The 17606-nt window shown below is 37.0% G+C and overlaps 1 protein-coding gene and 1 pseudogene across 3 annotated transcripts in view; one reads left to right on the forward strand and one right to left on the reverse strand.

The window, feature by feature from the left end:
* Positions 1–15863, forward strand: part of POLK (DNA polymerase kappa) — a 58488-nt gene extending 42625 nt beyond the window's left edge. For all 3 annotated transcript variants that reach the window (XM_055127064.1, XM_004613133.2, XM_055127072.1), the window contains 8 exons: positions 544–668; positions 2037–2203; positions 2780–2812; positions 6944–7040; positions 8780–8951; positions 11658–12602; positions 13123–13165; positions 13341–15863. In XM_055127064.1, coding sequence (XP_054983039.1) covers positions 544–668; positions 2037–2203; positions 2780–2812; positions 6944–7040; positions 8780–8951; positions 11658–12602; positions 13123–13165; positions 13341–13425 — 1667 coding nt within the window. In that variant the 3' untranslated portion in view covers positions 13426–15863. The remainder of the gene's footprint in view (positions 1–543; positions 669–2036; positions 2204–2779; positions 2813–6943; positions 7041–8779; positions 8952–11657; positions 12603–13122; positions 13166–13340) is intronic.
* LOC129401220 (U5 spliceosomal RNA) lies at positions 8516–8624 on the reverse strand (annotated as a pseudogene).
* Positions 15864–17606: the final 1743 nt, after the last annotated feature.

A 17606-nucleotide genomic window follows, 5' to 3' on the forward strand; every position in this document is an offset into this window, starting at 1 on the left:
TTCAAATTTATTTAAATATTCGTATGTTATCAACTGCTAGAAATTGTAGAACTACTTTCTAAGAAGTAGCAATTTGCTTTGTAACATAAAAGAGATGCATTCATTTCATAATCTTGTTTTAAACATACTGCAATTTAGAATCATTGATATTTTATCCTTAAATTATTTATATAAGACCTTTTCAAAAAGAAAACATTTATTCTAATTATATTCTAGATATTTTCTATTAAGATAGCTCTATATGTCTATTAAATATTAGCAAGTGAATAATAATATCACTTAAACTCAATTTACTCAAAATTTAACATACCATGGAGATTTAAATATTTCTCATTTCTGCTGCCACAATGACTAATTAATTTTCTTTTCTCAAAACTATAACAAGTCCTGAGGATATATGATAGTTAAATTTTATTTTTATATTAGCATTCATTCTGTGCTATTTTATTTGCACTTAACATTACTTTCGCCTTATATTATCATATACTTTAAAAAATTATATATATCAACTTCTTTGCATCATCAGAGTGTTCTTCTTTTAAGGCATTGCCCCAAATACAATGCTAGCAAAAATATGCAGTGATAAGAGAAAACCAAATGGACAGTACCAAATTCTCCCCACCAGAGAAGCTGTGATGGACTTCATCAGGGATTTACCCATTAGGAAGGTGAGCTTTTATATTAAATTAATCATGTGCATGTATCATATATATTCTGAAGAGATACTATTAGGATCATAGCAATTATGCTTTGCTGAAAATTTTAAACAATATGGAATAAGCAGGAAGTAAAAAGGATGTTTGAATTTTGACTTGAAGATATCTTTCCAAGAGCCTTATTTTTTTTTTCTGTTTTGCTTTTTTTGGGTCACACCTGGCAGTGCACAGGGGTTACTCCTGGCTCATGCACTCAGGAATTACTCCTGGCGGTGCTTGGGGAACCATATGGAATGGTGGGAATCGAACTCGGGTCGGCCTTGTGTAAGGCAAATACCCTACCTGCCGTGCTATTGCTCCAGCCCCAAGGGCCTTATTTTTAGAAGGTTGGAAAGTTTGTTAGATGAAAGTTATGGGAGTAGTTTTTTTGGAGTAAGGGAGCTTTAGAGGCCACACCCAGTTATGCTCAGGGACTAGCATCAGAATAATTTTTTGCTTTGCTTTTTTGTTTGTTTGTTTCCAATGCAAGGTTCTCACACATTGAAGCCAAGTGTTTCTCTGCTGAACCACTTGCATGGCTCCAGAATATTTTTTTAATAGAACACCAATACATATCTTGAGAAATATGCTTTCTCGATGTATGTATTACTTTATACTACAACTTAAGTATATGGAAGCACTACTTTATGCTACAACATATACAAAATTATTCATTACTCACCATACATTATGTACATTTATATAGCTTTTCTTTTGATCACCAAGAATGGAAAATTCTACATTTTAGATGTTTTAGGTCTTGCTTTTTTCTACATAATGTTTATAAATGATTTTAAATAAAGCAGTTTTCAGTGCTCAAAAGAAAAGCTGCATAAGTGTATATAATGTAGGGTGAGTAATGAATAGTTCCATATATGTAAGTTGTAGCATAAAGTAATGCTTTCATATATGTAAGTTGTGGCATAAAGTAATATAATAAATGTTCATAAATCTCGCTATGAAAAATCAATGTAAGTGTGTTTGTCCAGCCATTTCCCATGTTTTTATGGCCATAAAGATTCATTCATTTATTTGTGTATTTTTAATAAAACTTTGTTTTTAAATTTAGTGCCATCTAAACTCTAAATTTCCATGCAGTATCTCTTTAGGAAGTGAGAAATAGTACCGGGGCTAAGGCACTTCTCCCCATTTCAATTTCTGACACCACCTGTCCTCTGAGCATCAGGTGGAGCTCTTTCTAACACATGACCTCAGGAGTAGTCCCCAAGCACTGCTGACGATGGTCCAATATACACCCCCCCCCCATGCCAAGTTTAATAAGATTATAGTAACAGTTGCTTTATTTTAAAAACATTAGTAATAATATTGGTTCTCTTCTAGGTTTCTGGAATAGGAAAAGTTACAGAGAAAATGTTGAAGGCCCTTGGAATTACTACCTGTACAGAACTCTACCAACAGAGAGCATTACTTTCTCTCCTTTTCTCTGAAACATCTTGGCATTATTTTCTTCACATTGCCTTGGGTCTAGGTTCAACACACCTGGCAAGGTATCTATGTTTAGTCATTTTGCATTTTTTTCTTCTTTATTTACTGAAATAATATCTTTAGCCATTGAGAAGCAGTCTATAAGGAGAACATGTTTTAAAATTGTAGGCTAGTTCAGTTCAGATGATAATTTGACATGGGGGGGGCGTGGCGTGTCAGAGTGTTGGGCCACATCCCGTGATGCTTGAGGGAACACAAAGGATGCTGAGGATTGAACCCAGGTTGGCTGCATGCAAGGCATGTACTATCTCTCCCGCATCAAGATGATAATTTTTTTCATTAAAGTCAAAATATTATATGTGGGAATAATGAAAAGAACCACTCCATAGATTATTGGCTACTTTAGTTGAATATAATAAGAGGAATGATGTGTTTGCTCTTTTTTCTATACTTATTCTTTGTTCAGAAAGTAAGAATACTGATGGTCAGATTGTTGTGGAAAGAAAGATGATTGTTATCTTACAGATCAGCCTTTAAGAAAGGTGATCTAGTGATCCTTTGAAAAGCTTCATTAACTAACTCTTCTGTTTCCTCTGAGTAAGCAGCTAAAAATTTTTTTTTTATTTTTTTGTTTCAAGGGATGGAGAGAGGAAAAGCATGAGTGTTGAAAGGTAATTTTTATTATTAATTGTTTATGTTATTTTAAAGTTTTTGAAAAGTGTCAGTGAGTTTGCAAATCAAATAATATTTTCTAGCAACTGGTACTCCAGATATAAATATGAAAGTTTATAGCTTTATTATTTTTACTTGCTCTATGAGGGAAAAATATGACTACACTTTTCTTAATGTTGATTCTGTTCCTATTCAGTGAAAACCAAGCATTTTTAGATTTCTGCTTCAGTGTTGTCTGTAAGAAAAATTATACTGAGAAGTTATTTGGGGAATTTAAAAAATGACAATAGAAACTCTTCTTGAAGCACTGTAAATATGGGTGGACAAGTATAGGCATCAAATAATAAGAGTATTGATGATAGAAAGCTTAGAATGAGCCGAGTTCAATGATTTAAATCTTGTTTGAAAGTCAGATGAAATCTTGATGGAACTTTATTGATCTTGGGAAATATATAACTGTCTTAAAAGTCCCTCAGTTATCTCCTCAAGGCCTGAAAGTTCCTCTGAGACATTTAAGAACTGCTGACCTATTACAAGGTTATGTTCGTTTTTCATATATATTATTTGTGGTCAGAAGAGTTGAGTGGCTTTCACAGAACAACACAGTCAATAAATGACTGATAAAAAGTACTATTTAGGCTGTGACTTTGTGCAAGCAATCAAAGGAAAAGGTTAGAAAAAAAACATCCAAAAGTGAAGTTCTAATAATTTTTTTATTTTTCGGTTTTTGTTTTTGGGCCACACTCTGACTTACTCCTAGTTCTGCACGGGGGCACAGATCTGGGAACCATATTCCATGGCAGGGATTGAATCCAGATTGGCCTTCCACAGACTAGAGCCACTTACCCTCTGTACTGTCTTTCCAAGCCCGAGATTGCAATTTGTTTTTAGTAAAGTAAAATTATTTTATTTAGAGAAATAAGAGAGGGAGGGGGGAGGGGATGAAGGAGAGCAAGAGTGAAAGGGAGGGGGAGGAGCAGGAAGAGGGAGAAGGAGGGGGAGAGAGAGAGAGGAGAGGGAGGAGAAAGGAGAGAAAGGAAAGGGAGAGAGAAAGAGAGGAGAGGCCGAGAAAGAGGAGAGGCAGAGAGAGAGGAGAGGGATAGGGAGAGGGAGAGAAGTGAACACTTCTCAACTTGAGATTCAGGTGTTTTTGTTTTGTTTTTATCATTGAAGTTCCTGAGGAAAAAGTCAGCAAATAATAGGGAAAAATTTCACAAAAATATCATTTTAAGAGAAAAACAAATACTAGTGACTCTTAAAACATCAGAAAGACTTCTCATCTTTGTAATTTGCTAAATACGGAACAGTGCTGACATAACATTTTTCAGTAATCCTATTGGCAAAAATTCTAACATGTTCTGTTGGCAAGACTAGGGAAGTGAAAAGTTACAGTATTTGGAAGGGATGTACTAGTTTCTCTTTGGTGCTGGAAATTGCTAAAAATGTGGTGGCTTTTTTTTTTTTTTGGTGGGGGAAAGGGAGGCTGTTTGGGATCACAGGTTGTTTCTGCTGCTCTCATGAATTAGGGTCAGTTGCATGCAAGGCGAGCACGCTTAACCAACGTACATTTATCTGACCCTCCAATGTATAGTGGCGTCAAGCAGCACAAACTTATTCCCTTACAATCTCAGAGATCAGAATTACTACGACCATTGTGTCAGAAGATTGTGTTCCTTCTAGAAGTTTCACAGAACTTAGAACCTTTCCCTAAACTTCCAGAGGCTGCTTCCCTTCTGGACCCCTCCACCTTCAGACTCTGCCTTCTCCTTCTTACACCGACCTTCCGGCCTCCTTCATAAGGACTTTTGCGATTACTTTGGGCTGCGTTATCTTCCCATCTTAATCGCTCTTGCAAAGTCCCTTTTCCATGCCATACACCTAGATCTGGGAAGATTTGCTTATTTAGGGGGAGCTAGTATTTTATCTTTCAGGGGGGCAAACAAATTGACAAAATCTATCGAATTTATAGAAATATGTACTTTTGATTCCCCCCAATTCTATTTCTGGTATTCATTCCACAGATGTAAAGCACTTGTCATTTTACATGTACTGAAGGCAACTCATTCCATTTTTATAATATCAATAGATTGAGTATAATCTAAGTATTTGTGAATTTGGTTGTTGGTTTTGGGTCACAGCTGGCGATGCTCAGGAACTATCTCTGACTCTATGCTTAGCAGTGCACACGGGAGCATGTGGTGCCTGGGAATAAGTCCACACAAAGCATGAGCTCAGTTTGTTGAGATATTTCTCCAGTCCTTATAAAATAAAATTGTTTTTTTTTTATTTATTTTTTAAATTTTATTAGTGAATCACCGTGAGACAGTTACAGACTTACAGGTTTGCATGCTTAAGTTTCAGTCATACAATGATAGAGTACCCACCCCTCCACCAGTGCCCATTTTCCACCACCAATGGTCCCAGCACCCCTCCCACCACCCCCACCCTGTCCCCTTCACCCCACCCCGCCTCTGTGGCAGGGCATTCCCATTTGCTTGCTCTCTCTTTTTGGGTGTTGTGGTTTGCTACAGAGGTATTCAGTAGGCATCATGTTCGGTCTATAGTCTATTTTCAGCCCGTATCTCCCATCCCTAGTGGGCCCGCCTAGCACCCTTTGCTTGGTGATCCCTTCTCTATCAGAGCCGCTTCTTCACCTAGCATGTGTGTCAGCTTCCAAGTGTGAAGTACTCCTCTTGGTACTTATCTCTATTATTATTGGGTGTAAGTCTCCCATTCTGTTACTTTATATTCCATAAATGAGTGCAATCTTTCTATGTCTGTCCCTCTCTTTCTGACTCATTTCACTTAACATGATACTTTCCATGTTGATCCACCTATATGCAAATTTCATGACTTCATCTAATAAAATTGTTTTAATGATCATACACCTTTAGCTTAGAATATTATTATGCTGCCATATAAAAACTAGAGAATTATTTACTCATAGGGAGCACTGACCAGGATGGAATTTAAAAGCACAGTTCTAATCAATATTCTACTTGTCCACTGCTTACATTTTAAAAAACGAGAGAATGGGGCTGGAGAGATATAGTACACTGGGTAGGGCACTTACCTTGTCCTCATCTGACCCAGGTTCTATACCTGGTATCCCATGTGGAACCCTGAGCACTGCCATGAGTAATTGTTGAGTGCAGAGCCATGAGTAACCTCTGAGCATTGTTAGGTTTAGCCCAACAAAACAAAAAAGAAAAAGGAGAGGAAAATGTACTTTTGCTTAGATGTTCATAGGATATCTCTGGAGGAATTCATAGAATTGGAAGCTAGCTGGCAACGTGGGTTGCCTCTGGTGGACAGTTGGAAGGGGGCATTTTTCACAGATGTTATTTATGCATTTTTTTTTTACTTATCCTGAGCTTAGTGTCTTTCTCATTTATGCTAATTTAAATTTTCAATTTCTTTCAATTTTACTATGCAAATGAATTCAAAATGTCTAATTTTAATCTTACCAGTCCTCTATGCCTAGCCTTGCTTATAAAAAATTACAATAAAACAATATCTCACTATCTGTGAGATATTAGAGACCTCTGCTAATATGCCATAAACCAGCCTTTTAACTCTACTAGAAGATAGTTCTTTCTTTTCAAGAAAATACATACACAGAAATTGGAAGATTTTTTTTTTTTTGCTTTTTCATTTGTATTTGATCCATACTCCAGGCTGAATGCTTACATGTCACTCTTGGCAGTGCTCTGGGGACAGTGTGATCTGGGGGATTTATCCCTCACTGGGGGTGGGGGTTCCTGCATGTGAATCTTATATTCCATTTCTTTGAGCTGTCTCATAGCCCCTCATCTGTACTTTCTTAAGAAAGTAGTAATCTCTTTACCTCATATATCCTAATGCTCTGGGGGAATTATCAGTATCTATTAGTAGCTATAATTAAATTAAAATAAAATTAAAGCATACTTTATAGAAAGAGCAAATGAACTTTTGCTGAGGAGCTCGGCAATCTACAGGATCTTTCACTGTTTAAGTAAATCTTAGATGTTTTTAGTGCAATTTGTCTCAATGTGAGACCTTGATGACACACACATAAACATAGTATGTCATTCTAAATTATCCTGAATTATGGTTTACTTTGTGCACCGGAATCACCCTTATCTTTCTAGGACATTCAGTGAGATAAGTAAAGCAGAAGAACAGTACAGTTTGTGCAGAGATCTTTGTGGTGAACTTGCTCAAGATCTGCAAAAAGAAGGCCTGAAGGTACTGTATTTTGATGTGGTGGTCTTCATTTAAAAACCCGAGGGAGGGGGCTTTGGGTTTTGGAGTCACACCGGGCAGTGCCAGCTCCCAGCAGTGTGGTCAGGGGTGGCTCCTGGTGGAGCTCAGAGGGGTGAGATGGTTCCAAGGGTCAAACCTGGGCCTCTTCAGTGCTCAAAACTGTGTTCTCGCCCTTTGAGTGTCTCCCTAACCCCATTAAATACTACAGCAACACAACAGCATTAATGATAAAAATCTCCCTTAAAGCAAGAGTTAAATTTTCTATTTGAATACAGGCTTGGGAATATCAGAAAAGAATATTGTTATGCCCAACAGAGACCAATTAAATTCTGACCCTTATTGAGGTCTAGGATGAGGTCATTTTTATGAAGAAGGAACTTATGAGGGTGTATAATAAGTTGTATAATTCCAGAGGCGTTAGTACTGCCTCAGGATTACTTTTGAATAAGTTCCAAACTAGAGCTATATTGGCATCAGAAAATAGAGGATTTCCCTAGAAGCGTATCTGCATGTTATTAATGCCTTTCCAGGCACCCTTTAATGCTTCCCAGGTAGACAATAACCTTTTAGAATAGGCTTTTCATTTCAAAGCCTTGATCCAAAGTGTTTTTGCTGAACACTTTGAGAACAAAACCTGGAAAGCTTTGAACTTTCTATCTTATCTTTACCCACAACACGCAACATTTATTTAGACATTTTTTGGCTTGGTTTTGAACCACACCCAGTGATGCTGAGGGGTTACTTCCTGTTCTGTGTTCAAGGGTCATTCCTGGCAGTGCCGAGGGGCTCATGCTGTACCCAGGGCTAACCCCAAGCTTCTTACACGCAAAGCATGACCTCAGCCCTTAGAACTCTCTTTTCAGCCCTACATTTAGTATTTCCCGACACTTTCAAAACCAAAGAATTTATTACAGAGTGTAATTTTTAAGAAGTTTTTTATATTTTCTTATATAAATGGGATATATAATAAGCATTTTTGTTCTTCTCTTTTAATATATTGACTCTAAAGAGAGGGTTATTTTTTCCCAATTTTTTTGTTTGTTTTTAAGGGGGTTATACCTGATGGTTCTTAGGGGTACTTCTGGCTCTGCTTGTTGGTCATTCTAGGTGGTGCTAAAGGGATCATGTAGTGCCAGAGATCAAACCTGCAAAGCATGTGCTCAGTCCATTGAACTCACTCTCCATTAAATAACTAACAAACAAAGGGGGTTCTCACATGTGAATTGTTTACCATAGTGACTGACATTTAGTGGACACATAATTAATTCGAGATATTCAGAAGATCTTTTCAGTGAGGCCTCCCCAGAGGAATTTTTCTCTTCCTTTTCTTAGGTACTGAATTTCTAGAAATCCATTGAAAGAAAAATATATGGTCAGAATTGTCCTTTTATTAAAATCTTATGAAATTTATTTGGGAAGGAGAGTAATAATTATTGACCACAATGAGATTTTTTAGGTTACTTAGGTATTTTAGTTCATCTTTATGACAATTTTTTTTGTTCCACTCCACGGAAATCTTTAGTAAAAGGTAAAAGATTTATGTGACCTGAAGAGAAACCAGAACATTTTATGACAACTTTTATCACTATATATTATAGTCCTATGTATTACTTCCATATTTACAGAAGAGACTTTTCTGATCTGATTTTTCTGTCCTGTGAAATAAGCTTTTCCCCCTGGAATCCAGAAAGCTACACATAATGAAGTATATTTTTTTATAGGGAAGAACTGTTACCATTAAGCTGAAGAATGTGAATTTTGAAGTAAAAACCCGTGCATCTACCATTTCATCTGTTGTTTCTACCTCAGAAGAAATATTTGCTATTGCCAAAGAATTGTTAAGAACAGAAATTGATGCTGATTTTCCACATCCCTTGAGATTAAGACTTATGGGTATGACTTTTTTTTTTTTAATCGAATCACTGTGAGGTACAGTTACAGACTTACAAACTTTTGTGCTTGTGTTTCAGTCATACAATGCCCAAGTACCCATCCCTCCACCAGTGCCCATTCTCCACCTCCGATGATCCCAGTATTCCTCCCACCCCCCGAAACCTACCCCCCTACCCCACTCTGCCTCTGTGGCACCAGTTTTCCTTAAATATGCTAGACTTCTCTAAAAAATAAATTTTAGAAAGTCTCACTTACTCTCATATTTTTCCCCATTTTTGGTGGGCCTTCCAACATTGTGGGGACTATTGGGACTGTACCCAATGATGCTGAGAGGCCATGAGGTGCCCCTAGTTTGAACTGGGGGGGTCTTGTTCTTGCTGCATATTTTCCAGCCCTTTGATTTATCTCCCTGACCCCCATTTTCTTTCTTTTTGGGGGGAGGATGTGGGTCACATTCAGTGGTGCTCAGGACTTACTCTGTATGTAGGGATCACTCCTTACAGTGCTCTATAGACTATATGGTGCCAGGGATTGAACCAGGGTTTGCTGTATCCAAGACATATGCTTTAACCCCTGTATTGTCTCTGTCACCTCCCTATTTTAGTTCTTAAATCTGTTCAGGAATTTGTACCTATGCTACTACTGTCTTTATTATTTCTTAGAAACTGACATAAATGGAATCATGGTCTTTCATTTAATTCCAGTAAAAATCACTTAAAGTTGTTCTTTTCCTTACTACTTACTAGGATCTTTGTATCTAAATGTATTTAAAAACTTTTATTTTCAGATTTTGGAAAGCCATTTTAATGTCCATTGCATATCATACTCTTGGAATCAGAAACAGCATTTCATTGTCAAACACATTAATCTTTCTGAGCAAAACAAAATATATTCATGTTGAGTTAAGACTCTTTATATGGCCTCCGTCATTTCATTTGTCAGTTGTCTTTCGTTACTTACATTTTTAAGTTTTTAAAACTTTTGATTATAGATTATAGTGCTGTTTAAAAATAAACTTCATCTCTAGCCTCCAAATTGTAAAGCAAAAAACAAACCATGTTCCAAAAGCCAACTGGGGGAGAGAATGTGAAGGAATAATACTCCAAATGCCAACTTCATGGCCAGGACTGGATCATTAGCTATACTTTCACATATAAAAAAAATGGCATAGATTGAAATTTATTGAACAAGGTATTAAAGAGAATAATAAAGTACTAAAAGATATTGAAGAGATATAAAAGCAGTTGTTTATAATAGCTTTATTCGTTATCATCAAAACTTTGAAGCAACCAAGATGCTCTAAAGTAATAGGTGAATGGAAACTATGGTTTCATGCTGACAATGAGGTATTGTTCAGCACATGAAAAAAGAGAGGGTAGGAGAGATAGTACAGCAGGTAAGGTACTTGGACACAGCCAATTTGGGTTCGATTTCTGGCACCCTCTATGGTCCTCAACTGCCCCCCCCGCCCCGTTCTGCCACCAGTTGTGATCCCTGAGCACAGAGCCAAAAGTAAGCCCTGAGCACTGCTGGGTGTGGCCCTAAAACAAAAACAGAAAGGAAGGAATGATCTATTAACCAATGCAAGACCTGGAGGAATCTTAAATCTGTGTTATTAATAAAAGAATACAAATAAAAGTTCATAGAATGTGTAATTCCAATTTTGTGACATTCTAGAAAAAACAAAATAATGAAGATACTGAAAAGATCAGTTGTTTCCAAGGGTTGGACAGTTGGGAAGGAAGACTCAAACACAAAGTGATCTCACAGATCGAACACAGAGATCTCACTTGCTTGTCTCTATGCTCACCTATTTCCACTCCGGAGAAGTCTGTGTTCTCTCAACTTGTACTTCTCCCTTTCTCTCCCCTCACATATTTATAAATGTTTTAATAAAAGCTTTCTTGCTTCTCTCTCACACACACATACACACACACACAATAAACAAAAACCCAAAGGATTTACTATAGACTTTGAATAATAATTTGTGTCAGTATAGGTTCATCGGTTATAACAAATGCACCACTCTGGCACAAGATGCTCTAAGTGGAAAGGCTGCAATGTAGGAGCAGGGGTTGGGAGAAGGGAATATATGGGTACTCTGTACTTTCCATTCAGTTTTCTTATGAATCTAAATTTGTTCTGAAAAATTAGACCCACACAGGGAGAAAGCCTAAAGAATCTCTTTGGTTGGGCTGGAGAGATAGTACAGCAAGTAGGGTAGTTTGATACTATAGAAATATGTACCATAATTCATAGTACACCAACTTGACTTCTATCTCCAGCACTCCATATGGTCCCCCAAGCTACAGCAGAAATGATCCCTGAGTACAGAGCCAGGAGTAAACCCTGAGTACAGCTGGGTGTGGGCCAAAAGCAACAACAACAAAGGAATCTATGTGGTTGACTCCAATTAGCCACTTGATATTTAGTGGTATCATGTGTTAGATATTTATTGAAAGACCTATGTCATCTTGTCTACTCTAGTAGACACTATTCAGTGAAACACAATTTTAGAATGAAACCTGGATTTCCACTCAATACCAACTTGAAAAAGCATAATTTAATTCAGATAATTTGTAGTTTCTGTTTTTTTTCCTTTAAAAGTACTAACAATATTGTGCAAAATCAAAATGTTCTTATGTGTTCTGAATGGATTTGCTTTATTGAATTTTAAATTGGTTAATTGTGGTTGGCTTAACTTAGGTGTGCGGGTCTCCGGCTTTCCCAGTGAAGAAGACAAGAAACACCAACAAAGAAGCATTATTGGCTTCTTACAGACTGGCAACCAAGCCTTGCCATCCACTGGGTGTATACTAGAGAAAACAAACAAAGAAAAGTTTCTAAAACCTCCAGAAATGTCTCCCAAGAAGAGTTTCTTTGATAAAAAACGATCTGAAAGAGAATGTGGCCACCAAGACACATTTAAATGTGACAACACTGTGGATAAACAATGTTTACAGACATCACAGTCTTTCCAAGTTCTAAAGAAGAAGAGTGAGAACTTAGAAACGTCAGATAATTCAGATAACTGTCAGCTATTTACCTGCCCTATTTGCTTTAAGGAGCAAAGAGGCTGTAGCCTGGAAGCCTTTAATAAACATGTAGATGCATGTCTTGATGGATCTTCAATCAGTGAAAACTCAGAAATAGTCTCATGTGCACAAGCTTCCACCACAGAAATGAACAAAAAGGAACATGTAAAACATTCCACTAAGATGCAGGATTTTGAGACCCATCAGAAAACTACAGAAATCACTTCAGTAGATGGTGTCAATTTGGTAGAGACTGTAGGTAGTCCACCCAAAGCAGAAATTTTAGATGCTGTAAATAATAAAAGCGACATAGAGGAATGTTCTAATCTTCCATGTACATCATTTAATATTGAACTCTGTCCCCAGAATTCATCTTGTGCAGTTTCATTGGAAAATGAAGATACCGAGTCCTTAAATAGGCAGGAACCCCTCCAACCATATGAAATAGCAAACCAACCCCTGGTGTGTCCAGTTTGTAACCTAGAACAAGAGACTTCAGATCTTGCCCTGTTCAATGTACATGTGGACATTTGCTTAAACAAGGGCATTATCCAGGAACTAGGAAAGGATGGATATAAACCAGCTAACCAGTCCAAGGGAAGCCTCAAACATACTGGTGAGTTTGCAGTCATTTTAAAGGAAATGATTCTCTCAGAAAACTCTGTTTAAATTGAGTTGTTAAATTTGAAACACATTCTGTTTAAAGGCATAATTTCCTTATGCTGCCATTTAGAAAAATGTTAGTGGCCTTAACATAGGTTAAAATTTATGAAAACCATCATATTTTAAATTTCAAGAAAACTTTGGTATGGGCTTGGCTTTATGCCCAGGTCTGGGGTGTAGTGGAGTGACCTAATAGCAATGGAAATTCCCACAGGGAACGTTTTTCGGGGCACGGTGGTATAGCAATGATAATCACATAGTCCTTACTCTGTTTTTGAATCATTCTCTCACTAGCCATAAATTTCTAAAATAAAGCATACTAATAAAATAATTAAATTTTAAAAACTTATGCTTATAAGATTAGTTCCTGATATGTATATATATGAACTTTTTGTTCTTTAATCAGTTGTAAGTTTTTATTTTAATTATTTCCTATTCATTATGAAATGTCTCCATTTCTCTCACCTCTATAGGTAACTCAGGCAGAATACACAAGACTATAACAAAAACAAAAAGGTATGATTAATTTGAGCTGTACTAAAGTTGGCTATAAAACTCAAATTTTGAAGTATAACTTTCCGGAAATGTTAAAATTTTCCATTATACCAAGTAACTTTTTAAAAAGCAGTTATTTGTAAAAGTGTTTAAATCTCTTCCTGCCTTTGAACACTGTGTTCATGTTTCATTCCAGGTCTGGACCTGTGGCAAAGAATGCAACTTCTAGGAAGGCACAAGCAAATAACCCCCAAAACACCTTGGATGTATTTTTTAAATGAATATTGACTAATTTATGATTCATCTTTAATTGAAAATTTCTATTTTTTTAATCAGTGAAATGGTATTCAGGTATTACTCCCAGCTCTGTGCTTGGGAGTCCCTCCTGGCAGTGCTTAGGGGTCCAGGCCTGCAGCACTGCAGTGCCAGGCCTACAGCATATAAATCATGTGCTTAGCCTATGACTTTCTCTCCTGCCCAGTTCTTGCTTATTTTAAGTTTACAGATTTAATTAGTGGAAGACAAGCACAGTCTCCTTCCCCAAATGGCATTTCCCTGGTAACAAATTTGGATTCTTTGCTAATTTAGTTCTTATTCCTTTTTGACAATTATGGGGGTTTGACTTTCACTATGTATTGGTTAAAAATGAGTCCTAGTAGACATCTTTGTTTGTCTTGTTTGATGGGGAAGGGGTGCACGTGTTGTTTGAGGTCACGTCCCACAGTTTCCACAGTTTGCAGGGGCCATTTCTGGCTTGTTGCTTAGAGGGACCCCTGGCAGTGCTCAGGGGACCATATGCAGTTCAGAGATCAAACCTGGGTCAGCTGTGTGCAAGATTTGTGCCATAACTCCTGTACTATCTATCTGGCCCCTAGATGTGTGTGTGGGTGTGTGTGTGTGTGTGTGTGTGTGTGTTTGGGTCACACCTAGTGATGCCCAGGGGTTACTCCTGGCTCTGCACTCAGGAATTACTCCTGGTGGTGCTTGGGGGACCATATGAAATCGAACTCAGGTCAGTCATGTGCAAGGCAAATGCACTGTTCACTGTACTATAATTTAAAAATGAGAAATTAGGAATGATAGAGAAGAATGATTCATTTATTATGTTTTATAGTGAATATAAAAGCATGTGTAAGGGCTTTCAGAGGTTCACATAAGTCTTTTCTTAGCATAAGAAATTTTCAGTACCTAGTCACTTTGTTGGCAGTGAATTGCTATATTTGATCCTAGTATTTTCCATAACTTGTTAGACTCATATTTTGGCTACTTTGTGAACATTACTAAAAAATTCTTAGTAAAGAATTCTGTAAAGACTATTTACTTAGAATACTAGCTTAGCAAGACCTTAGCTTTAGGAAATAATATCATGGTATTGTTTTCTTTGTTAAATGAATCTTGAGAAAAATATGATTCATTTTATTTTTTAATTTGTTTTGGAAATAAGCACTTAATTCACTTTAAAATATTTAGTTTTGTATTCAAGGTATTTTCTTATCTAGGACTGTGGCAGTATTTTACTTCTTGGTGTTATGTTTGTACTTTATACAAATATGTAAAAAAGAATAAATTATACTCTATCTTTATTATTGTCTAGTGAGAAAGGTACAGTTAAAAATATTAATATATATTAAGATCTCATTTCTCAGTATATTTCTGACAGATTTTCATTTGCAAAAGAAAGACAGCTTAAACAATAGTTTCTTCAGATACTTTAGTCTATTTTTGTGTAAAAAATATAATTGAAAGATGAAGATAGAAACAATTTTCTGATATTGCTTTTTTTGTTTTTTTACATTTTTGTTTTTATTTTTTGGTTTTATTTTTTATTTTTATTTTCTGGTTTTTATTTTTTGTTTTTATTATGTTTTTGTTTTTTATTTTTTGTTTTTAGGTCTCACCCAGTGGTGTCAGGGCTTACCTCTGGTTTTGTGCTCAGAGTTCACTTCTGGTGGGTTTAAGGGACCATATTGGGTGCTGAGGATTGAACGCCGGCCTACTGTGTACAAGGCAAACACCCTACCCACTGTACTATATCGCTCGTCCCCTTTTGCTGTTGCTTTGAGGACCTGAACATTTTGGTTTAGGTTTTTGTGTTTTGAGCCTCACCTGATGGTGTGTAGGTCTTACTCCTGGCTCTGGTGGGCTCAGGGGACCATTTGGGATACCAGAGATTAAACCTGAATCAGCCACATAAAAAGCAAATGCCCTACCTGCTGTACTATCACTCTAGTCCCAAGGAACTGAATTTTTTTTCTTATATTTTTCTTTCTTACTACTTCTATTTTACAATGCATTTTCTCACAGTATAAGGAAATAATATTTTAAATATAGTTTACAGTAATATTATGCAGACTTTGATTTAATGGTAATTTTAACTTCATAGATATTAAAAATTATACTCAGTGTTTATTAACCTGTCAGTTTCGTGCCTAATATGTCATAAGGCAGAAACAAGGTTGTAGTGTTAATAGTTCTTGATTATGTGATTTAATATATTATGTGCATAATTAAATCCAATGAAATCCTGACCCTGTGTTTAAGAGTAGATGATACCATATTTGTTTACTGTCTTACCTCAAATTTATTTTGTATTGTATTTTAAAAATACAGATTTTATTTGTATTGTATTAGTCATTTATAAATTATTTTCATTTAGGTTTTTTATTTAATGTTACTTGTTAATATTTAATAATAATTTAAAATAAAGTCTGAGATTTGGTTTTAATTATTTATTTATTTATTTATTTATTTATTTTGGTTTGGTGCCTTGAGCACACATGGCAGTGCTTAAGGCTTACTCCTGCTTCTCATTTCTGGCAGTCTTAGGGGACATTTTAGGTCTCAGATATCAAACCTAGGTCAGCCACATACAATGCAGATGCCCTGCCCACTGGATTCTATCCAGCACCAGTGTCTGAACATTTTAATTGAAACTATCAGCCAATAGAAATGGTTTCTTTACTTTTTTGTGGAAGGATTGGGTCACATCCTATGGTGCTCAGGACTGTTCCTGGCCTTGTGGTCAGGAGTGCTGGGAGAACATATGCAGGGCTAGGATCTAATCGGGGTAGATGGAAGAAAATATAGACGATGTACTCCTCCAGAATCTCTGGTGAAGTAGCAAAGATTTGCCTGTTTTTGGTCTTTACATCAAGAACACAAGAGCATTGACTTGAAAGATATCTGCACACTTACATTTTACAGTGCTAATTGCAATGGCCAGGATATAGAAACAACCCAAGAGTCTGATGACAAATGAATGAATCAATGGACAACTACATGGTTATAAGAAAAGATGAAATCTTGCCACTTGCTGAACCTTGGATGGAATTAGGAAATGTCGTGTAAATTAAAATAAGTCAGAGAGAGAGAAGGACAAATACTAGATGATCTCACTCATCTGTGTTGGACAGAGCACCAAGACAAGGGAACGGGCAGTATCACATGATAAACCATTGACCTTTTATGATAAAACATTACAAAATCAAGGAGGAAGTGGAGGGAGGCAGAGAAGGAGCAGGTTTCCTAAGGACAAGGGTGGAAGTGATGTCAGTGGACCCCACGGGAGGCTCATGTGAGTCCGGAGGAGAGAAAGACGGTCTCTTTCTCCTGATCCATCTCTGCTACCCAGGACCCAGGGTTACTGGGTTCTTGTCTCGCCTCACAGAAAAGAATTTCAGGAGTAGACAAGCAGTGAAGTAAAACAGATTTTATTTGGAGGGTTTTTGAAGGTGTGGAAGGAGGAAGAGAAAGTGGGAGAGAGTGGAGAGTAAGAGAGACAGAGTAACATGCTCAAGAGAGAACCTGGGCTTCTCCAAGGGTGGAAAGATTCCCTACACACATCCCAGCAATAGATAGGAAAACATAAAAATACACATCTCAGGAGGGGAGATGCGGGAGACACATGTGCTCAGGCACCACATGTACTTGGCCACATGGGCTCAAGCAGCACACGGGCTTGGGCAGCGTATGCACGCCCTTCCTTTATTCATGTGGCTTTTATAGGATCTTCTCGGATTGTCTTGATCAGGAAGTTCTGGAGTCTTCTCAGGGCTGAATCACTAAAGTTAATTGGATTAAAGGAGAAGTCTGAGGATTTTCAGGGAGATGAACTACATGGGGAGAGGTCCAATCTCCTCAGGGTCTGCTGAAGGTCTTATCAGGTCTTTCTTTCCTCTCCCATTCCCCCATCCACAGAGTGGATCAGTCTTAAAATTTACCTTCCCAGAAGTTTTGTTGACCTAAGTTTCATTGCTGAGGGCCTTTCCCTGTCTACCTGCTTATATCAGGAGGTCTTAGGCACTTTGGTGGTGGTGAAGATGCAGTAAATTTGTACATCAAAATCATAAACATGACACTATTATAACCATATTACCTAACCTACCATAAAAATAAAAATTGAGAGGGAGAGGCAGAGAGATAATGCAGTAGTTAATAGTGATGTTCTTGGGACTGGAGCATA

Source organism: Sorex araneus, chromosome 1 (assembly GCF_027595985.1).
Source record: "Sorex araneus isolate mSorAra2 chromosome 1, mSorAra2.pri, whole genome shotgun sequence".
In the NCBI taxonomy this organism is placed as follows: Eukaryota; Metazoa; Chordata; class Mammalia; order Eulipotyphla; family Soricidae; genus Sorex; species Sorex araneus.